Genomic DNA, 20,494 nt, shown 5'->3' with positions numbered 1-20,494 from the left:
GTCCATCGTCATCCCAAGGAGAACATGACTCGATGAACCGATCTGTGCAGCTCTTTGGTAATTTACTGCTGGCTCTGAAGTCTCTGTAGCATTATGATTTATGATGTAATTCCTTTTGGAAGATAAACGTTGGTCTCACAGATGAAATCTAACACTTGTAGCTGCCACATTAGTTTGTCTGAATGTAAAGTGAAGCTTCATGTTTTTACTGGACAGAACAACAGCTCTGCCTCTGGGGCTCATTATGTACAGATATCACCACATTTCAATAAATATAAATGTTATAAATGAATTAAAATGAACATATCAGTCTATATTGAATTTGGTTTTATTTTATTAAGCTACATAGCATAGTTACACTGCATCTCTCGGTCAATGAGGTTATTTTTTGTGAGAAAAAAAGTGTTAGTGGAGCTTTGAGTTGAGATTTCGTCACAGTACAGTCAGGTAGGTGTGTTGAGGGTTTGGCAAGTTTGACTCAGGAGTACAAATTTCCGAGGATGGGAGGAGGACGCTTAATGATTTAGATGAGTGATTCAATGCACCAAGGTTAAATACTTTTTACACAAGTCCATGGTTAAATCTTTTTTTATTTGAATGAATAAAATTATTTGAATCAATAAAATTATCCAGTAATTCATTGGACAAAAGGCAAAGATTGAAGGTGAGTCTGAAAAAATAACCAAAACTTTGTTGAAAAAGAAATGTTTTTTCCACTTTCTTATTCTCCTGTTAATCGTCTTGTGACCCCTTAAATTTATCTAGCGACCCTTTGCGGAGGTCCTGACCCACAGATTGGGAATTGCATAATTAGAGGAATATAAAGGGAGCAACAATGATTAAAATGAGGAACTGGGGATTCTGGAGTCTTTAAGAAATTGGACAAAGCAGCAATAGATGAAAGATCTGGACCTCATGTACAATTAATTGACTTAATCTGTGAAAACAGACTACTCCTGTGACTGTTTCTTAATCAGAGTCAGCAAATGTGCTCCAGAGCCAATCTCGCCAAACAATTTAACCAACAAAAAATTTAAATCAGGTATAATTTGATTCAGGCTTGTTTTGATTATCAGCTGCACTTTTTCTGCTGGTTAAATGAAGAGTGTCTTGCCATGAATCATTCAAGTTGTGTTATGTAAGATAGAAATTACCATTATTATATCCTTTCAGCAGTGCATTTGATAAAAGTAAAGCTTTCAAAATCATGCAAACACTTCGACACTTTTTTGGGTAAGAGATCTTGGAAAAGTTTTCTTTGAGCAGGAGGTGAAGGGTTCGTTGAAGTTGTTATATATATCTGCAGGAGGTTGACTGGATTGTTGGCAAATGCAACTGATTCAGTGATTACTTCACTGGGAGCTGAAGTGTCTAGATGTCAAAGCTCATTTTCTTCTTCCAAACTACCAGTTTTGGAATAAAAACCTTGTGGGCACTGGAGCTGAAAAACCATTTCAAAGCTCATAACATTAAGAAATAATTGGACATGAGATTATAACCAATCAGTCCAATCAATACACTGTTCACTGTATAGAGACTAATTACACTTTCATCACGAGTGATGGCGAGTCATTATAAACTCATACACTGCAGCTAAACATTATTCAAACCAATAACTATATTCTAAGGAGGACATAACATGCACATTTCCAGGTCTCTATTTTTATTCTTGGACACTACTGGAATATCTTCACATGATTTACAGTTCAAAAACCTCCTTATTTATCCTATACTGGTCCCTCAGTTCATCATCTGTATGAAACAGGCAGGTTTAGCTCCTGTCTCTTTAAGGCCCCCTTCCCAATGAGTCCACTCTGTTCTGACTGGTCCTCTGGGAGCTGCCCCTCGGTGTGTACAAGTATCAACCAGGACGGCTGCTTGTTGCAGTTGCTCTCACTCTTTTTGCACTTTTTCCTAAATATCCCTTTCTATCTTCTTAATTTTAGTTTAGCTAAGTAACTAGTTAGGTTTCTAAGTGGTGCCCTTCTGTAACCATGTGGTTTAGTTTTGATCACTTTTCTGGTGTTTGGCGTATTTTTTTCTGAGCGTCATGCCATCAGTGCACAACAACTCCGTGGCTCTGTTGTTTACTGACGGGATCAGCTGATAACTGGCCAAACTCACCAAATCCCAAGGAACTTACTTTTGATGATGATGGAGTAAGGGAAGGAGGTCAAGACAGCAGAAGGCAGAGAGAGAAGGAGATAGATGGCTAGAAATGTTATCAAAATGCATTTTAATGCTGAAACTATCTTAAAATATTGCATTTTCTACTGAGAATAAAAGGAATGTCAGGCTTTTTTTGTTTTTGTTTTTGCAGATAGAAACTTTAGTCACATGATGTGGATACAGGCCAATAGAAAAGAATCGGCCAAAAACTACCTGGGCATCTTACAATCTTGAAAGCTAACTGCTGGACATCCATGAAATTTGCTTTTATTGTTTTATTGTGCTGGTTTAATGGTGCATTTGGTCAGTCCTCGTAAAGTTGTAAATGTATCATTTAACCAAATTGTGTATATGAGGTGATGGCGTTCAGGTGCACTAGTTGGAAAAAAAAAAAGTTGGGGCCAATCCGATCCAAGGCAGCCTTTCAATTTTTCTTTCTTGATGCAGGTGGTTTGATCAACCTGCAGGAGTTTCTGAAGGTTTGTGTAATGAGCTTGTCTGCAACAGAAGAAATAAATTCATGACAAGTAAAAACAAGTCCGAACTATCTCCTGACATCTTTACTGAAGAAACGGAACGAATGAATCATTAGTTAAGCTGCCAATTACTGCTTTCAAGGATGATAAAAACCTCAAAAAGACTAAGACAGTCTGAAAAATACTTACGCACTCAAGAGCCTGACAGGAGGGACTGCGAGTGTGTAACTGAATATATTTACAAGGGAAAAGGCATCAAGGACAAGGACTCTCTTCATCTTGGAGAAATAATTTCTTGGGGAAACTTTCCCAACAGGATGAGTGTGTTTTATTTCAAAAGGTCTTTTCCAAAAAATAGGCGAAAAGGGGGGGGTTGTCTGATAATCAGCAGTCTTATAATATGGACCGATATGGTAACTGCACCTCCTCTAAAATCTGATTCGTTTTCAGTCTTATCACACCTTTAGTATGTAGGAGGCAACATCATCATGGAGCCTCTCAATAGTTCCCGGAAGTTAGCAGCAAATACTAGCAGCAGTACAGTAGAGTTGCAGCAGAATAGACTGTTCGTGATGCACATTTAAGGGACAAGACGTTTAAAGAATCAGATTGTGTATTATCAGCACATCTGAATCAAATCAACAGGTGCATTAAAGCATGTTGATTAAATTAGTAGATTTAAGGAGTGTTAACAGATTAGGCTAGGATACTGGATATAGTTAGCAACACATAACGTTAACCACGAGCAGCCTATTAATTGTAAATCCTGTTCTCTTAATACCATGTCATCTAATGTAGTGGAATTAGAGAAAAAGGCTTCTAAATGTGTTTTTTTTTTTGCAGTTAAATATTAATTAAATAAAACACTGGGGTGTGTGATTGTAGAGTGGTGGGTGGAGGTGGTGAAATGAGGATATCCATTTTGGAGTAAACAAAACATAAATTAAGGGTTGAGTGTTTTTTAGATTGATGGCAAAGTGAGAGGGAAACTGGAGAACCTAAGTGAGATTGAAAACACAAGGTAAGTTTAAAAAAGGGCAAACACTTTGAGAAATTAATTATACTAAGCTAAATGGGTAATCATACTAAACACAGCGCATACATACTGTACTTTGGTTTTAATTATGAAATGAACTCGTTCACTGCTTCTCCCTCTTTCAGTGATTGTCTGATTTCTGTTGGATCTGTCTGGAGGAGTGAAAGAAGTACAGCTAAATCAACAGGAGGCTCTGTCTCTCTGTTTGTCTGTAGCTACACGATATGAGCTCATCCAACAGCTAGTGGAGCAGTCCAAGGAGACGACTGTAGAGGTGTAATCACACACATGGCTGGTCACACACACTTACTTATACCTACAACATTTACCGTACGCACACACATACACCAAGAGGTGTTTGATGAAATAAAGAAATAAAGAAAAGATGCACTATTACAATCGCTTCAGGAGCCATGAACACAGTTATAAGGTAACAAACACTAACTGAACATACACATTTCTAATAATTCAGAGCTGTCTGGAATTTCTAAAATTAAGGCACATGTTACATAATGATCATTAAATGTTTGACTTCTCTTCTGTTTGTTAGTCGCAGCAGAAACTGATGGAGCAGCTGAGCAGAGCCTTCATTTGTCATAGGTCTCTTTCACCGCTGCATCAGAACAGAGTTAGCTGTATGCTCATTACAATAGCTAAAAGGTGTATAGAAACCAGGGCTTTGTGTTGTGTTTACGTCTTGCTACAGGAAAGGTCGAGGCTGTACTGGTGTGTCCTCTTATTCTTAAAAAAAAACAGGAGATGGAGACTGCCGGTATTAAATTCATCCCATCTTCTGTGTTTCTGTGTGTGCACCCAGGTGAAAGGCACTCCTCCAGACAAACAGTTCATCGAGGGTTCATGGAGGACATTGTGAGCTGCTAAAGAGTGTGTTTAAGTGCTCTTACCATACAGCTTCTTCCTGCAACAAGGCAGCACCCAGGAAAAGATATTTGAGCTCATGCAGGTAATCTAATACATATCTGAAATACATGTATCCTCTGCAAGGACGAGATGTAACAACCTTAATGCCCCTTAGAGGTGGGAGTGCTCATTAAACTCCAGTGGTTGCACTGCGGGGTGCACAGCGTGGCTGTCGTTAACATGCCACGTTTAAACAAGTTATGTGGCACTAAATTATGATATAGCATAAATTCCACAGTGATTGTGTGCTAGCTGTTTATCATGCAGATTAATACTTTTGATGCTCTACCAGCTCTTTGCAAGAACATTAAATGTAGCGCAGCAACAAGTCGAGTTCATTGCTTTTTTTTAAGCAAATCTTCTTCTTTGTTCTCCTAACAAACAACTAATTTAACTTTGTGAAATTGCTAAGAAAACAAGGAGTACTTTTATTGTGTGTTTGTTAGATTAAAAACTCACATTTTCTAATAAGTTGGCTCCTTTCTGGAGACTCAAGGATTGAATTATAGTTTTTCTTAAATTATAAAAACAACAAAAAACATCTGCAAAAACATCCGAACCGCCAGAGGTCCATTTCATCTATTTTTCAGACATTTAAACAGGCTTAAGATTGGATGAAGTCTCCTGTCAGATAAGAATATTCAAAATATACTAAGCTCATGTCTTATCGACAGCGCCGGTTGAATATGAGTTACAAATCTGAATTTCCAGTCTCTGCTTGAACGGATGAAAATGAGCACGTTGTCTTAAGTCCTCCCAGATGGACCTGGAAGGAGATGATGGTGGTGGATGATCTGGTCCAGCAGAAGAAGCAGGACTTCCTGGCATCAGTGGCTCATGGCTCCCATCAACTCCCCCTGAGCTTCCCCATAGGAAGTACGAACAAACACACATACTCCACACGTGCTTTCATTGGCTTCTGTTAACAAATTGACTGTAGAAGAGACGCTGGCAGGGATAAATAAGACAAAGACAAACTACATTAAAACAAAATATCTGGTTAATGTGTTTGTTTCAGCTGCCCTGAGGCCTGTATTACAAAGAAAATTCAACATAACCAGGATATCTTTTCATTAGTAGAAATAATTTCCAAATATATAAATATTATAAATAAAAATAGGCTAAGGCTTAAAATATATGTAGGAATTATTATATATGACTTAACTATAGAGTGAGTATTTTTTGCTATTTAGTCTGATGGTGATGAAACCATTCTGAATATGTCACATAAAAAGTAACACCAGACTGTTTCTGCTGCCGAAGCAAAGAGTGGAAAAGTAGTTAATGACCGGTGACTGAAATGCATTAATAAACATCAGAGTCGATTAACAGTGTGTGGATGATTTTTCTAATAAATGACAAGCTTTCGTTTTGGTTTTCGGTTATTGTTGCACAGGTGTCTCATGTTATTCTGAGCTGCAGTGATGGGATCAGAGTGTAAAATCATCCACACTGTCAGCTGTCACCCCAGGGATGAAATAAACTAAACTGAACAATTAAAATGCAGCTAAAATCATCATTATGTGTTTAGTGTCGTAAACGATCTCTCTGTTTAATAGAAGCTCTGTTTTAAAACCAAATGTTCCAACTGACCTATAGAAATAAAGGTATATTGCTTGTATATCCATGTCAGGATCCTGTAGGAGTGATGACTCCTTTTTTTTCCCAGTGATCTGATTGGTCAGTGGTTGGGGTGTCGACAGGTTGTGATCCGATTCTCTGAAGTAGCTGTTCAGCATATGTTGCCACGGTGATGTACCCCCCGTAAGAAGTGAACCACCATCATAACCCTTAAAACCCACAGAGTTAAACCTGAAGTTACCTCACTAACCCCACACCCTTCTTCATAGTCCAGGTCTCTGGAGGATCATGGGACTGGGAGAACCTCCTCTGATGTAAACATAAACTCCTCTTGTCACATCGTACACTGAAACACTAACTGTTTCTCTTCTGCTACCTTTTTTGGTTCATGCCAAGCTAATGCTTCTCCTAAACCCGCACATAGTGACCTACTTCTGTATGATGTCATATTAATACATGTCTACAGCTGCAGCTGACTTAGTTTGCTTGTTTGTGTTAAGACGGGGAGTCATCACTCCGTAGTGGAAGCAGGAGATCAAAAGGAGAGACTGTCACAGGTAACTCACAGAGATCTGCTTTTATCTTCATCCTAGACGTCTGGCATTTTGTGCAAATGCACAAGCTAAATCCTGTTTTATGTGTCTGTTAGATACAAAACAGACTTATGATAGTCACTCGAGTATTGGTTTTGTAATAACCTAACTTGAATTGAACTTTGCAGGATTATGCTGTCATCCAGTACCGTCGTAGACACGGGCCTCAGCGCGGAAGAGATATGCTGAGTCTGCAAAATCTTAGAAGCAGCAGCAACACATCAGAGACCAGCAGGACATCTGGCAAATATTTGAATGCATGAAAAGCTTTATTACAAAAAGAAATGTACAAAAGGTTCTTTTCAAAATAAGTAGCATTTTGGAGATGAACTCAATGTTGTACAGGTACTATATTCACTTATGTATGGTATCATATGAATTGTCGTTGTTGCACTGACCACCCTCGCTACAACAACAAAAAGAAGAGTTAATGCCACACAAGTACTTATTTGACTGAGGCTGAATGTACTGCCTCCTGCGCACTTGAACGCACCCAAAACCCCGCCAATCCTAGTTCATATGACCGCACCCCTGAACCAGACAGCTCTTACAACCTTTACCCAGAACACCCAGAGCTTCCTGCTGCCTACACTCTCGAACAGCACTCCAAGTCAGACCCCCAGACCCTTTGTGCCTCCCTTCTCCCTTCTCACTGTGAGCTGGAGCTGCTGCTTTCACCTTCGGCGACCCTCAGAGTCTGGAACCCCTGGATCCTCCATCTTAAGCCTCTAATTGTATGGTGAGATGACATGAGATCAAACCAATGATCGACTTATTCCAGGAGCCACGCTGTCATCATGTAGGACAGAGGGCAGTCTTCTTGCGGCACCATGTATGTCAGCCCAGCACTTGTTGCCTTACTGAATACATTTAAGGCAGGACCGACCTTCATCTTATCAAAGTGGCTCGATGGCTGCAGCTGATAGATGGGAAGCTACTTTTAATGCCATCTCTTCTAGAAAGGTCAGTAAGTCCTTAATTGGAACCACTGAAACCTCGTTAGAGAGCAAGTTCCTCAGGAATTATGAACACCTGTCAACGACAAGGTCACTTTTTATATTTTTTAACCAGATCTTGGACATCAGGCATGAAATAGAGCTGCCTGTCTGATGTTGCCAGATGTGAAACTGATGTTTTGTTGTGGTCAACCTCGAAAGATTTCCACATGGCCTGGTTAGGGCTACGTATGTCAACGGTGACATCAAGCACAGGTAGCCCTGTGGATGCCACCCTCTGTATTAATCCAATAATTATTGGCCTGTACTCTGCTCCATTGGTAGAATTGCCACTACTTGCTTCCACAGTGTTGTGTTGTGTTTCCAGCCAACATAAACACACAAGCATGTGTTGCTTCTCCTGTGTGACCTGGTAAAGTCACATCATCATACAGTTTTCCTGTAAGTGTACACTCATGACAACCAAGAACATGAGACAACTTTATACAAATTCATATCACATCAGTAATCGATGTCACTTGTCGTACTTTATTAAACATCAGCAGCAAAAGCTGTTAATGATCACGACTAATGAAGTTCCATAATTTAAGTTGGGGAACAAAGACCACACCTCATTGCCTAAAGCAATTTCCTGTTGAAGCCTTTACAGGTGTGTCTAACCCTCTCCCCTTTGTCCTCTGTCTGTTTCTCCCTCTCGCACTCCTTCTCTCTCTCTTTCAGCACAAGAACCACAGGGAGCCTGAAGACTCCTTGTGGAAATATGATTACCTCGCATATGTTTTGTTGTTGTAATCTCTAGTGATAGTAAGATTGCTCCTGCTGAATTGAGCCAACCTTTTCTTTCTCCTCTCCGTGTCAGTGGGAAACTGTAAATCAAGACAAAAACAGTCACCAAAAGAAACATGTGGCATTAAAAAAAAAAAAAAAATACAATCCATTCAGTGAAAATATTATGGATCACCTGATTAAATCCAGTTAATATGACTACTTAAAACAATAAAATTACTTTTGAATTAATGAGAAAAATAGCCAAAACAGTTGTCTATTTGTTCAATTTATTGAATCAAAATCATCACACACATTTACAATATAGAAATCATCATTAATATGTCCTATAACAGTTTATATAAGTACATAAAATGAGAAAACCATTGTATGTACTTATAAAATGGATCAATCAAGATAACAACAGCCACTAAAAGGAACATGTGGCATTTAAAAAAATGATACAGTCTCATTTACACAGTGTAAATATTACTACTAGAATTATTAAATGTTAGCGAATTTTACTTTTTTTAAAAAATATACTGATGTAACTACATACACAAGTCAGTGTGTTGTATAAATATTGCAAATCAGTGCATTTATTGACCACTAATTACATAAAATCGCAGTACTGTGTCTTTGTATTTATGCATTTAAATTGCCCGCCAAGAACTTCCTGAAACTATCTGAAGTCTGCGTGAATCACATGATGATCAAGTATTTTGAACTTATTTTGACACGAGTCTCTCTCTACATGGCTCTGGGCCAAGCCCCCCGTTGACATAGTGGCCAAACTGTGGGATTACAACTTCCAGGTCCAAAAGGGGCCCAGAAAAGCATTTTTTATGCACACAGTCATGGGAAAAAGTGCGGATGTAAAATGGTGGAAACTTTTTTTTAACATCACAGCCCCTGAGCAATGACTCGTTTCACTGATCCATTCGATCTAATCACATTTTGAAAGTCTAGAAGAGTCGCATGATTGAATTGTTTTATCCCATTCAAGTTAGCCAGAGGGACAAACTCTCTTGAAGTCTCTTGTGAGCATGCTCCATGTGGCTCATAGAGCGTACACTGTATGTTTTCATCCGGGTAATTTCTTCACAACAGGAAGTGGCTTTTTTGGCTCCATGCTCCGCTGATCAACTTTCACAGGAATGAACCTCCGACGCTGTATCCAGTTCTCTTTATACATCCATGCTCTGGGCAGATCTAAACTGCTGCTGTTACTTCCCTTTTCCTGTAGGTGGCAGACCTCGGCATGCATAGAAGTGGTTTGACAAGGACTAAACAGCTCCCCCTTGTGGAGAAAGTGCAGCCTGCTATATGTGAGTTTGTGAGTTTGTGAGTTTGTGACAAAGTTAAAGTTAAGTGAGCTAAATCTTGTAAAGTTAAGACCTTGGTAAGAGCTATATAGCAGAAATAAGGGGAAAAGATATTGAAAGATTCACAATCCAGTCTTACAAACCCAAGACAGAGATTAATCAAGCCTAATGTCTTGCATCAAATTACATCAGATCTACTCCTCAGTGACTTCTAAATGGCCAAGATGCAATAAAGAGGATTCAGACTTGTATCATATGTTATGAAGCTGTGTGAGATTCTAGAGATTATTGGACATTAATACAGCAGCAGCAGCAGCAGCAACAGCAGAGACATTAATTTGGATCCAAGTGGCTCTTCTGGGAGACTGTGATGCGTTGACTCACGATGGTTTAGAACAAAACTATCTTACTTGCTAAGACAGCAGCGATGAAATGTATTTTATGGAAGGAAGGATGGAAGTCTGACTGTACCTCAAAGAAAACCATGTACAGTGTGAAGGGAAATGAAATTGCTCTGGAGAATTTGGGGTTTTCTGATACAAAATAACTGCAATCAATGTATGTTAGGGAATCAAAGGAATGATAAAAGATCAAAAAAGGTGTGAAATAAATAAAAAGGTATGAAGTTAAACTAGTTATAATCTGTTCCAGATGGAGCCGGATACATGAGGCAACAGGATCCTTGGATCAGGATGTGGAATAATATTGTAATTAAATAAATGTATTGTTTGTTAAATTGAATGAAATATATATATTTTTAATAATAGAGTTTATGTAGATAGTTTTAGTGATATGGACATCTGTTTGAGGTTAATTTCTTACTAAAGTCTGTCTGAACATTGTACTCTTTCTGTCTCCACATAAGTGAAAAATACTGATATGCTTGTTGCCTTCAGTTACATTTACATATCATCATTTGGCAGACAAGTAAGTTATTACTGTCTGCTAAAAACTGTAAGCTTAATGAACAGGAGCGGTGCAGGAAGTGCTTTTCTGACTTTTTTTTTTTTGCCCTTATTTCACCTAAACAGGCTCAACACAGGCTGCTCTGGCTTATTAGTGAAGCTTGTTGAGGCTGCACTCTAACCTACACCCTCGCTAAAAGCTGCACTTTTAATTTACAGGCACCTTTTCCTGAAGAACGGATCAAATCTGAACATATAACTTGCTTTTGGTAAAATCATAAGACCTCACCTGTGCTGAAGTTAAGATGCAGATTTGTTGCAGTAGTTGCCTCTCAGACTTCTACCAAACACACACGCACACATGCACACAGGTATAATATTATAATATTTGTTGCTTCTGGTCTTGTGTATTGTTTTTTTTTTCTCCATCATGTAGGAGTGTGAGATTAGAGGATGAAGATCTTGTTTGTAAATTTTCAAAAGGAGAAAAACTCTTAGGCCATTCACCGGTTTGTTTCAGTGTCGTCTTGCACAGGCATGCGTTGTTATGGTGACTATGGCACTCATTATCCTCCCACTCTCTCTCTCTCACACACACACACACACATATACACGCTCTAATACACTCTGGGGGATGAACAAATACATTTACACAATATGCAATCATAAACATTAGGGCTGCAATATTCAAGGTTCATTAGTACAATACAGTCAGTAGTCTTGAGTCGACCAAATGAATGAATTCCTATCGTGATGATGTTTTTAATATATTTTAGTGAGCTAATTTTTACCTTTTACAGTGTTCAAATGTCCCAGATTGACCTGATAATAATAATAATAGGAATTCCACTCATGCTCCCTCATAGGATTAAGAATTAAGGACAAGTATTATCTCCTCCCAATGTGGTAAATTTCTTTCAGACAATTACTCTTTCAGAGTTTGAGACACTACACATGAATTTTTAACAATCCAATTTAGTGTGTTAATTGAACTTAACAGAGAGGACCTGACTTGGAAGTAAATTCCAGCATTATTTGCCGTGGCTGAGGATGGCAGGAGTAGAGTCAACATGGTCTAATTTGACGCAAGCAGCTCTGTGCACAAATCCCATGGATGCCGGCGTGATAAAAGGGGGGAAAAAGCTGATGGGAGTCAAAGGTAAAGCAGTGTTTAAAGGCCACCTGCAAGGAGAAACTTCAGTTGTACAGATGAGAAAAAAAAAGATACAGCACCTTTCTTCCGCTTGTGAATTATCGTGTAAAGAATGATTCGACACTGAAAAGAAGGATTACATTGATCATTTCAGGGACTATCTGTTGACTCATCGGCTGTGTGGAGTAGAAAGTCTGTAGATGATACACGAGAGCCAGTCAGGCGATGCTGTCCTGGAATTGTGGATACGCTAGCTTCCCTCCGGCTTATTAGGATTGAGCTGAAACCTGGTGTCTGGTTTAAATATGATATACCACAGTCTGACGAGCAGAGACATGAAGCATTACATCTCTATCGCACACCGAAAAGTGGATTTTGGTGAATTTTGGAATGAAATCCAGTTCAAAACATTACTCAATGGATAAGAAGACAAAGAGATTTTATGGATAAATTGAAAAGAACAGAAGCTAAGAAAATCAACTCACAGAGGGGACCATGTGAACATGATTGAGTCCATTCCAGTCAGGGTCAGTTTGGGGGAGGCATATCATACTTTTTATGATCTTTTGTCATTTTTATACTGTTATAATGTCGGATGTCTATGTTAAACATGGTCAGAATTCCAAAACTTGAGGTGAACGTATGTAAAAATGCCGCCTGCAAGTCAAAAGTCAGGGCTTCAGCCTGCTCTAAACGCTTCGTTTGCAAAGTTACGTCTACTTCCTCCTCGTGAGGATGTCACATTGTTCACACATGCCCGCAAACGACCATCTGTTCTGTAGCCTTTGTTGCTAAAGTTCATGCACAGTTTGTTGCATGGGTGGAACGAGAAAAAGAAGTGATATCCTACTATTTGTTTTTTTTTAAGTAGCCTCTGGAGCCGCCAGAAAGCTGGCCAGGCAGAACAGAGTGGGCTCATCGGGAGGGGGGCCTTAAAGTGACAGGAGCTAAAACAGCCTGTTTCAGACAGAGGCTGAACTGAGGGGCTGCATAAAGGGCCAGTATCAGATAGATAAGGATTTTTTTTCTCTGTAAATCATGCAAATTTATTTCAGTGGAGCTCCAGTTTAAAAATACAGACCTTCAAATGTGCACGATACATCCTCTTTAAACAATGCAGTGTGTGGTGATGAAGGATTCTTATTATTTTCCTTCTAATCCAGTAACTGGCTGTACTTTTCATAAGCTTATTTTAAAACCACTACCATCTGATCCAATAAATTATTATTTTTTTTATCAGTTTCTGTGCAAGACATACAGTTTTGTTTTCTGTTTTGTTACAGGAAAATGGAAGAATCTATGTTCTTGCAGGAGGTTTCACAACTCTAACAGTAGTCTACCTCACGACGTATTTACTTCTCTCTGATTGTCAGGTCCAAAAATAATAAATATACGCTGCTGGAAATAGTTGTTCTGTTTGGCGTGTCTAGTCTTTATAAGTTTCTATAATCGCAAAGTTTCTCAAGTTTCTAGCTTCATTTGATATGTGTAATCATTGTGGTCATTGTGTTGCCAGTTTTTATGCTCCACATATCTGGAACAAACTACCAGAAAATTGCAGGTCTGTTACAACTTTCAACTTTCAGTTCTTTTAAATCATAGCTGTGACTTTTCTGTTTGCCGCTGTCTTTTATCAAACCAAATTTGAGGGATAACATCATACACTGCGCTATAACTTTTATTCTCCTGTTTTATCTGTCTTATTCTGTTTTAGCTTCTTTTTTATTTCCAAATTTAACACTTTTTAATTGTATTTAAATGTCTTGTTACATTGCATTGTGTTGCTTTTATATTCTGTCTTGATGCCTTTTATGCTCTATAAAAAGCACTTTGAATTGCCTTGTTGTTGAAATGTGCTACACAAATAAACTTGCTTTGCCTTCATGTTTTTGCTAACGTGCTAACAATAGGGCATTTGCATGATAATGCCAGCATGTTGGCAACACCATCAGGCTGAAATATACAGTTTTTGTCTGACTAGAATAGCAAGTGTCCATTTTTCACCCATCCAACTGTTTAGTTTTCTGGTGTGCGATGAGGACTGCAGCCTCATGGGACCACTAGTAAGGCTGCAAACTTGCAAAACTCTTGTTATGCAAGAGACAATCAATTCAAAAGGCTGCTGGAAAGGAAACATCTTAATCCACTGGCAGGTGTCAAGTATTTCTACAAGTGACGATTTTCATGTTTTAACTGTGAGATGCAGAATTAGTACATTTCATAATATAATAGTAGGATTTAACTTGCACCATTAAAATATAGTGACATGAAATTGGAAGAAAATCAAGGTTTAAATTGTGTTAGGTCTCAACCAACCATCATAAACATTTCTCTCTTATTGTCTGAATGTCAGAGCTTTTACTGTTGTACTACTATACACTATACTGTTGTACTACTATACACTATACTGTTGTACTACTATGCAACAGTAAAAGCTTACACATGAATCCTCAGTTTGTACAAGCATGTTAAGAATGCTTTCTCTTTTGTGTTGTCAATTAAAGGCTATGGAAACTCATACTTGCAGTCATTTGTCATTCACATCACACCATCACAGCGTGACAGCGCTTTTATGAAAATCAATACATTTTGACTCCCATATTTGTAATTCTGGAAGAGTCCAAATGCCCATTTGTTCTGCTTTTTTTCTTTATGCATTAAACTATAGAAAAGAAAGGAGTCTGCAGATATTTTAAATGAATTATTTAAGACTTTATCCTAAGTCCCCTAAGTGCAGCGCCCTGACTGGGGCAGCATGAAGCACACAAGCCGAGCCGGTGACAATTTGTTTCATTGTGCTTCAGTAAAAAAATAAATACAAAAAAATAAATAAAAAGGAGAGAAAGTAGATGATCTGATGTGACAGGAGCCAAATTGAGGCTGTCAGTTTGAGATGAATAGAAGGAATGTTGACTCATTGCTTCTTTATATTTGTACCAGATTTCATATTTCATTCTGCTCAGTACAGTAATCACCATCCAGGTTTTATGAGCATATTCTTTACTGCCTAAATGCATGCAATGAATGTTTTTCTGTATTATAGCAGGATTTGCAATGACATATAAGAAATATAGACAATACCTACTTTTAATTCACCAGCCTTCCATCTATTTCTTTGTTTAATGAAAATAGATGATCCTTCATCAGGATACTTGATAGAAAGAAAACATCTCATATAATTTGCAGATTCAAGTTTGATATATCTATAAATCCATCACATCCCAGAAGTCTATTAAACTATAATTCAATTCAGAATGAATCAGAATCCATTTGTCACACTGATGCTCACAAAGTAATATTGAACGTGTGGATGCCGGCTGAGGCTGTAAACTGAGCCACAGAGAGAAGTTATTTCTCAGAGTTATAAATGTTTTGTTTAGTTTGCTTTAAATTATTCACAATAATCGAAATCCTGTGGGCACATAAACTTCCAGTTTCTCACCTCAGGGCACAAATATATTTGCTACATTTCCATTTCTTAGATTTAGGTCAAGTTCATGTGACCTTGAAATATCCTGAATTGCATACAGATGTTCATAACAATACTGAAAATCTATGTATGATGTACCTATGCAAAATCTATGTAATCTATGTTTTTGTATCTTAGTTTTTTAAATCAGAATATGAGAAGTTTATGTGACCTTGAAATATCCTGAATTGCATACAGATGTTCATAACAATACTGACAATCTATGTATGATGTACCTATGTAAAATCTTTGTAATCTGTTTTTGTATCTTTGACTTCGAGTAGTTGTGTGTGTGTTTTTCTTTGTTTAAAGGTAAAACAACAGCTTAGTCTTTGCGTAGAGGTTAAAGTCTGCCCTCCAGAGGAACACTGACAAACAGAGCCGTTGCTGAGGTGGCATCATGATTTATTGAAGTAATTTTGCAGCAGTAATTCACAGAAGATGCAGTGGTCAAGCAAACACCTTCATATCGGCACACATGAATCAAATTCCAGGCGAAGCTCTCAACAGAAAAATTTGTACACCAGCTCACATGAGTTTTCTTGCGTATTTTATGGGCTTAGAAATGCACTTCAAGTTTAAAAAGGCATAAATAAATAAGGCAATGTTGAAAATAGCATTTAGCTACATGTAAAGACTGATTACATCAGTTTCTAAAAGTTCAAATACTGTCACCGAGGATACGGTTGCTCTTTACATCACAGTGCGACATATTTAAGGCAAAGATATTAAAGCAACAAGTTACACAACACGTACATAAAAATACATTCAGTAAAATCTGTCCTGTGACATAAACATGATGAAAAATAGATCTCTATATAGTCCCATGTACATGCTGAGAGTGAGAGTGAGAACAGCCCACATGTGCAAATTCATACAAATATCTACACTAATTCAACAGACATTTGATTTCCAATCAAATGGCATCCAAGTCCGAGCTATTTACTGAATATTTAAGTGACTTTCTATTCATATTGGGGATAAAATTCTCTCCTCTGTTGCCCTGCTTTTAAAGGGAACTCAGAGATGCACAGTCAGGATTTCCATTATGGAGTCATACACACTAGAAGACCATCTTGAACTCTTGTATAATTTATCTGTAGGTGCAAATTAACTAAATCTAAACCAGAGGTATTTATGAAATGTCACTATTTGTGCCTGAGAAATACACTTAACTGTATGTATTAGGGACATTTTCCTGATTTCAGTTGCTTAAAAGTGTAAAAATCTGTCTTTAAATCTGTGCATCAGTATTTTTGTGTAGCCTTTTCTATCCCACTGAGTCACTTTACACGTCTACCACCTTACATTTTAGATCACAGTCAACAAATATTGTGCATAACCATCATAAAATGGTCTGTAGTTTATATGCTGAGTGGGGTAGGTCAGCAGGCAAGAGAAAAGTGGCTTTTTTTGTTGTTGTTGTTGTTTGTGCTGTCGATTTCAAGAAGAATCTAGTTTGATCTCAGCGCTCTTGAAAAAAAAAAGACACATATACAGTAACACCTCTTTTTCCACAAAGTAGCCAAAGTTTGAAATGAGCTATTTCCCCCCTGTATTAGATTTCTACACATAAAATGCCACCTTAGTAAAAAGGTAAAAACACACTTTAGTTGAGCAGGATTTTTCCCGCACTTGTCTCCATCTCCTTGTCGGTGATTGGCACACAGCAGTACACGAGGGAAATCAGCCGAGCGCAATGGCTTTTTTTCTTTTTTTTTTCTGAATTCATCAGTGTATCTCATGAAAAGTAAATGTTACAGATATTTTCTTACATTCATTATAATGCAAAACACAAAGAGTATATGCCAGGTATATACCTATCTTTGCTTGCAGTGTGCAAAATATGGTCATGGTTGCTGTTATGAAGAGGATTAAACTCTCGCATCAAACATGGAGGTAGTCTGTAATATACTATGTTCATTTTTTTTTTCATTTACAGTATAGTGCATGCACTGTGACAGCTGTGACATTTAAGTGCCATAATCCATGTAGATACATAAAGTCCTCGTGGCATTGTTGATTTCTTTTAAACAGCAAAAAAAAGAGTGAAAGTAGATGGAAAAAGCTTTCAGAGAGAGAGAGACAGAGAGCATTTGTAAAATGAACCACAGTTTGAGCATGTGTACTGGTTTATATAGATGCTGGTCACATTTTCTCTTCGAATTGCACTTCAGAACGGCATGTACTACAAATCAAAATAGCATTTCTCTTTATACAGAAGTGATACTCTATTTTACAAGGTGTTTGTAAACCTACCTCTTCAGAAACCTGAACTCACAAAACCAGAGGCGAACGCCCTACTTATCAATCATTTACAGACGACTGAGAGAGCGCAGGGCACAACAACGGAGCCAAATCAGTCCACAATGATTACAGCTTAAAACCTCAAAGTCCTTGTTCACCAAGTTTCATTTCAATAGCAGACTGTAGCTGTCAGGGTCGTGGAGACACTTAACAGGCAGTTCACACACACAAGAGTGCATTCGAGCAGCAGAAAATCTCTTTGAAGGTTCTTCTCATCTCCTGGCTACGAAAGGCGTAGATGATGGGGTCAATGACGGAGTTGCACATGATGAGGATGAGGTACATGTTGAAGTGAGACATGAAGCAGGTGCAGTAGGGGTTCCTGGGGCAGCTGATCATGAGGATGAGATGGAGGAAAAAAGGCGCCCAGCACACCACGAACACCCCGAGGAGGATAGTGAGGGTGATGGCGCCCTTCATGTTGGCTCTCTGGTGGATGGGCGCGTTGCCCGGCAACGCAGCGATCCGCTTCATGTGCAAGCGCGCCAGCAGGAACATGTGGACGTAAAGTGACGCCATGAGCACCAGCATGGTGAAGAACATGGTGATGAGGCAGATGAGCACCGTGGTGCTTTCTGAGTAGATGATAAACAGAATGCCGGACACGATGCAGCACGTCCAGATGCTGCTGATGACCAACATCGCTCTTCTCAGGGTGACGATGTTGTGGTATCGCAGCGCGTAGAAGATGGTGATGTAGCGGTCGACGGCGATGGCAAGCAGACTACAGATAGATGCTAACAGAGAGCTGCAGATCATGGAGTCAAACACATTGTCCATGTTTTTGATCAACGTGACAGGGATGGTCAGTTTGCCTCCATTGATGAGTGCAATGACAATAGTCTCAGAGGCGTTGGAGACACTGACAAGCATGTCCGCCACAGCAAGACTACAGATAAAAAAGTACATAGGTGAGTGAAGGTTCTTGTTTTTGACAATGGCAGCCACAACCAGGATGTTCTCCAGCAGGCTGACAATACCCAGAGTGAGAAAAACCTCTGTAGAAATCAGCAGCTGTTCGTAACATCCTGCTGATGAATCCTTCTCAGCTGATGAGTCCTTGTCAAATGGCAAAGTGCCTGAGGTTTGGCTCCTGTTGTGGTAGCCTTGGGTCAATCCATGCTGTTGTGTGGTGTTCATAATTTCTCCTCTTAGATTCCTCTTGGTTTAAATCTTCTTTTTCTGTAGTTATTTGTCCATCTGGTTTGTCAGTCTTAAAATCTCACTGTGTGCCGTTCTCAATCATCCACATTTTCTGGAGGAAAAACATTGGCGCCCTTGGCAGGGGAAAAGAAAAATCTTTGCCAGTCTTCCTTTTTTCCTTCTGCACCCTTCAAGGCTTACCAAGAAAGGAAATTTTCCTCAGACATCTGCCACGGTTGCTACTCTCAGCCAAAGACAATCCCACTGCTCTCCTTTCATCTCTCCAAAGAGAGTGTAGCAAGAAGTTAAAATAAAAGAAAAAAAAGATGCCAGAGAGATAAGTGGAAGAAGTGAAGCAGAAAGCAGAGGTGCATGCAGGAAGGAGGATGTGTGAGACTGATTAACAGTGAACGGGAACATAAGAGAGAGTGGAGCGCATAAGCTCGCTGTGCAACTGCAGGCAGATCATCACTTAGCAAGCTACTCTGGTCTTCCCTCTGTGTCTCTCTGCTATTATACCAGGCACACACACACATACACACACACATAAACACTCCTGGTAGTCGTCTGTCCTATCCGCTTGCTGATAAGGTGGGAGGAGGAGCAAAGTTTGGGTTGACGCACATGAATGAGCAGTTTTTAAAATGAATGGATGTGAGAAACATGCTGCATCACATAACAAGGTTTAAGTTTTGTTTGACCTCACAGTTGAAGTTAAAACATTAAATGGATTCATGAAATTAAATTAGGTAGTTTTTCCCTCCGACAGTGAAAACATTATACATATCATTATTATTATTATTTATAGCCTATGCATTATATCCAAGTGTAACTACAAAGTAATATTTTATCAAGTAATATTTTATATTGAAAGCTTTTTTGGCCATTTGTGAGCAGAATAACGCCACAACAAGCTGTAAGACACACAGCTCTGACATGTTATCTCCTTATCCACCAGACATGCAGCAACATTAGCATTTATTTAGAGTGGTGTTTCTGTCCACCTGATGAATGTACATCCAATATTCACAGTCCTTCTAACTGGTCTCTACCAACTCCCGAGAAAAAAGTCTTTTCTCTTTAGCGCTCGATGTTCGACTGTTGTCAGCTACTCAGTAGCTCTGTCTGTCAGCTGTGTACTGTGGGTTTGTTTATCAGAGTGTTTGGTGAAAACAGCTGCCCGATGCAACTGAAAACAGGGTTGATGAGAGTGTTGGGCCCTAAAAAACAGTGAATGTGCTGTAAAACCGAAACAAAAAGCTAAAAGAGGCTAAAAAGCTCAGTTGGTGATGTACGTTTGTCACTACTTCCACATTAAGAGGGTTATTTGATACATTTACATTTATTAATAAGTGGAGCTTTACAGCAAAAGTTAGACATTTCGGGAAACAGTCATCCACCTTCTTGCGAAGAATTTGTTGAGAAAATTGGTAGCGCTCCCAGCCATTAGATGGTTAGCTTAGCTTAGCTTAAAGACTGCAAACAGCTAGCCTAGCTTGCATTGGCACTACTACTTTGGTTTTTGTGTGGATTTAACCAACCAGATATAACGTGTTAATTAGTGAGCTTCAGAGATGCTGGCTAGTGGATTTTGTTAATTTCACACATAGCTAGGCTAGCTGTTTCCCTCTGTTTCCAATCTTTATGCTAAGCTAAGCTAATTGGCTGCTGGCTGGAGGCTCATAGTGAACGTAA

The 20,494-nt window shown here is 38.8% G+C and overlaps 1 protein-coding gene across 1 annotated transcript; it reads right to left on the bottom strand.

Annotated features, from left to right (window-relative positions):
* Positions 1–15,824: 15,824 nt before the first annotated feature.
* Positions 15,825–19,470, bottom strand: mc4r (melanocortin 4 receptor). The gene has a single exon (XM_067578485.1). The coding sequence runs from the start codon at positions 18,794–18,796 to the stop codon at positions 17,816–17,818; it is 981 nt and encodes a 326-aa protein (XP_067434586.1). The 5' UTR covers positions 18,797–19,470; the 3' UTR covers positions 15,825–17,815.
* Positions 19,471–20,494: the final 1,024 nt, after the last annotated feature.

This window comes from Thunnus thynnus, chromosome 21 (assembly GCF_963924715.1).
Source record: "Thunnus thynnus chromosome 21, fThuThy2.1, whole genome shotgun sequence".
Classification (NCBI taxonomy): domain Eukaryota; kingdom Metazoa; phylum Chordata; class Actinopteri; order Scombriformes; family Scombridae; genus Thunnus; species Thunnus thynnus.
This window is presented reverse-complemented; position numbering and strand designations above follow the sequence as displayed.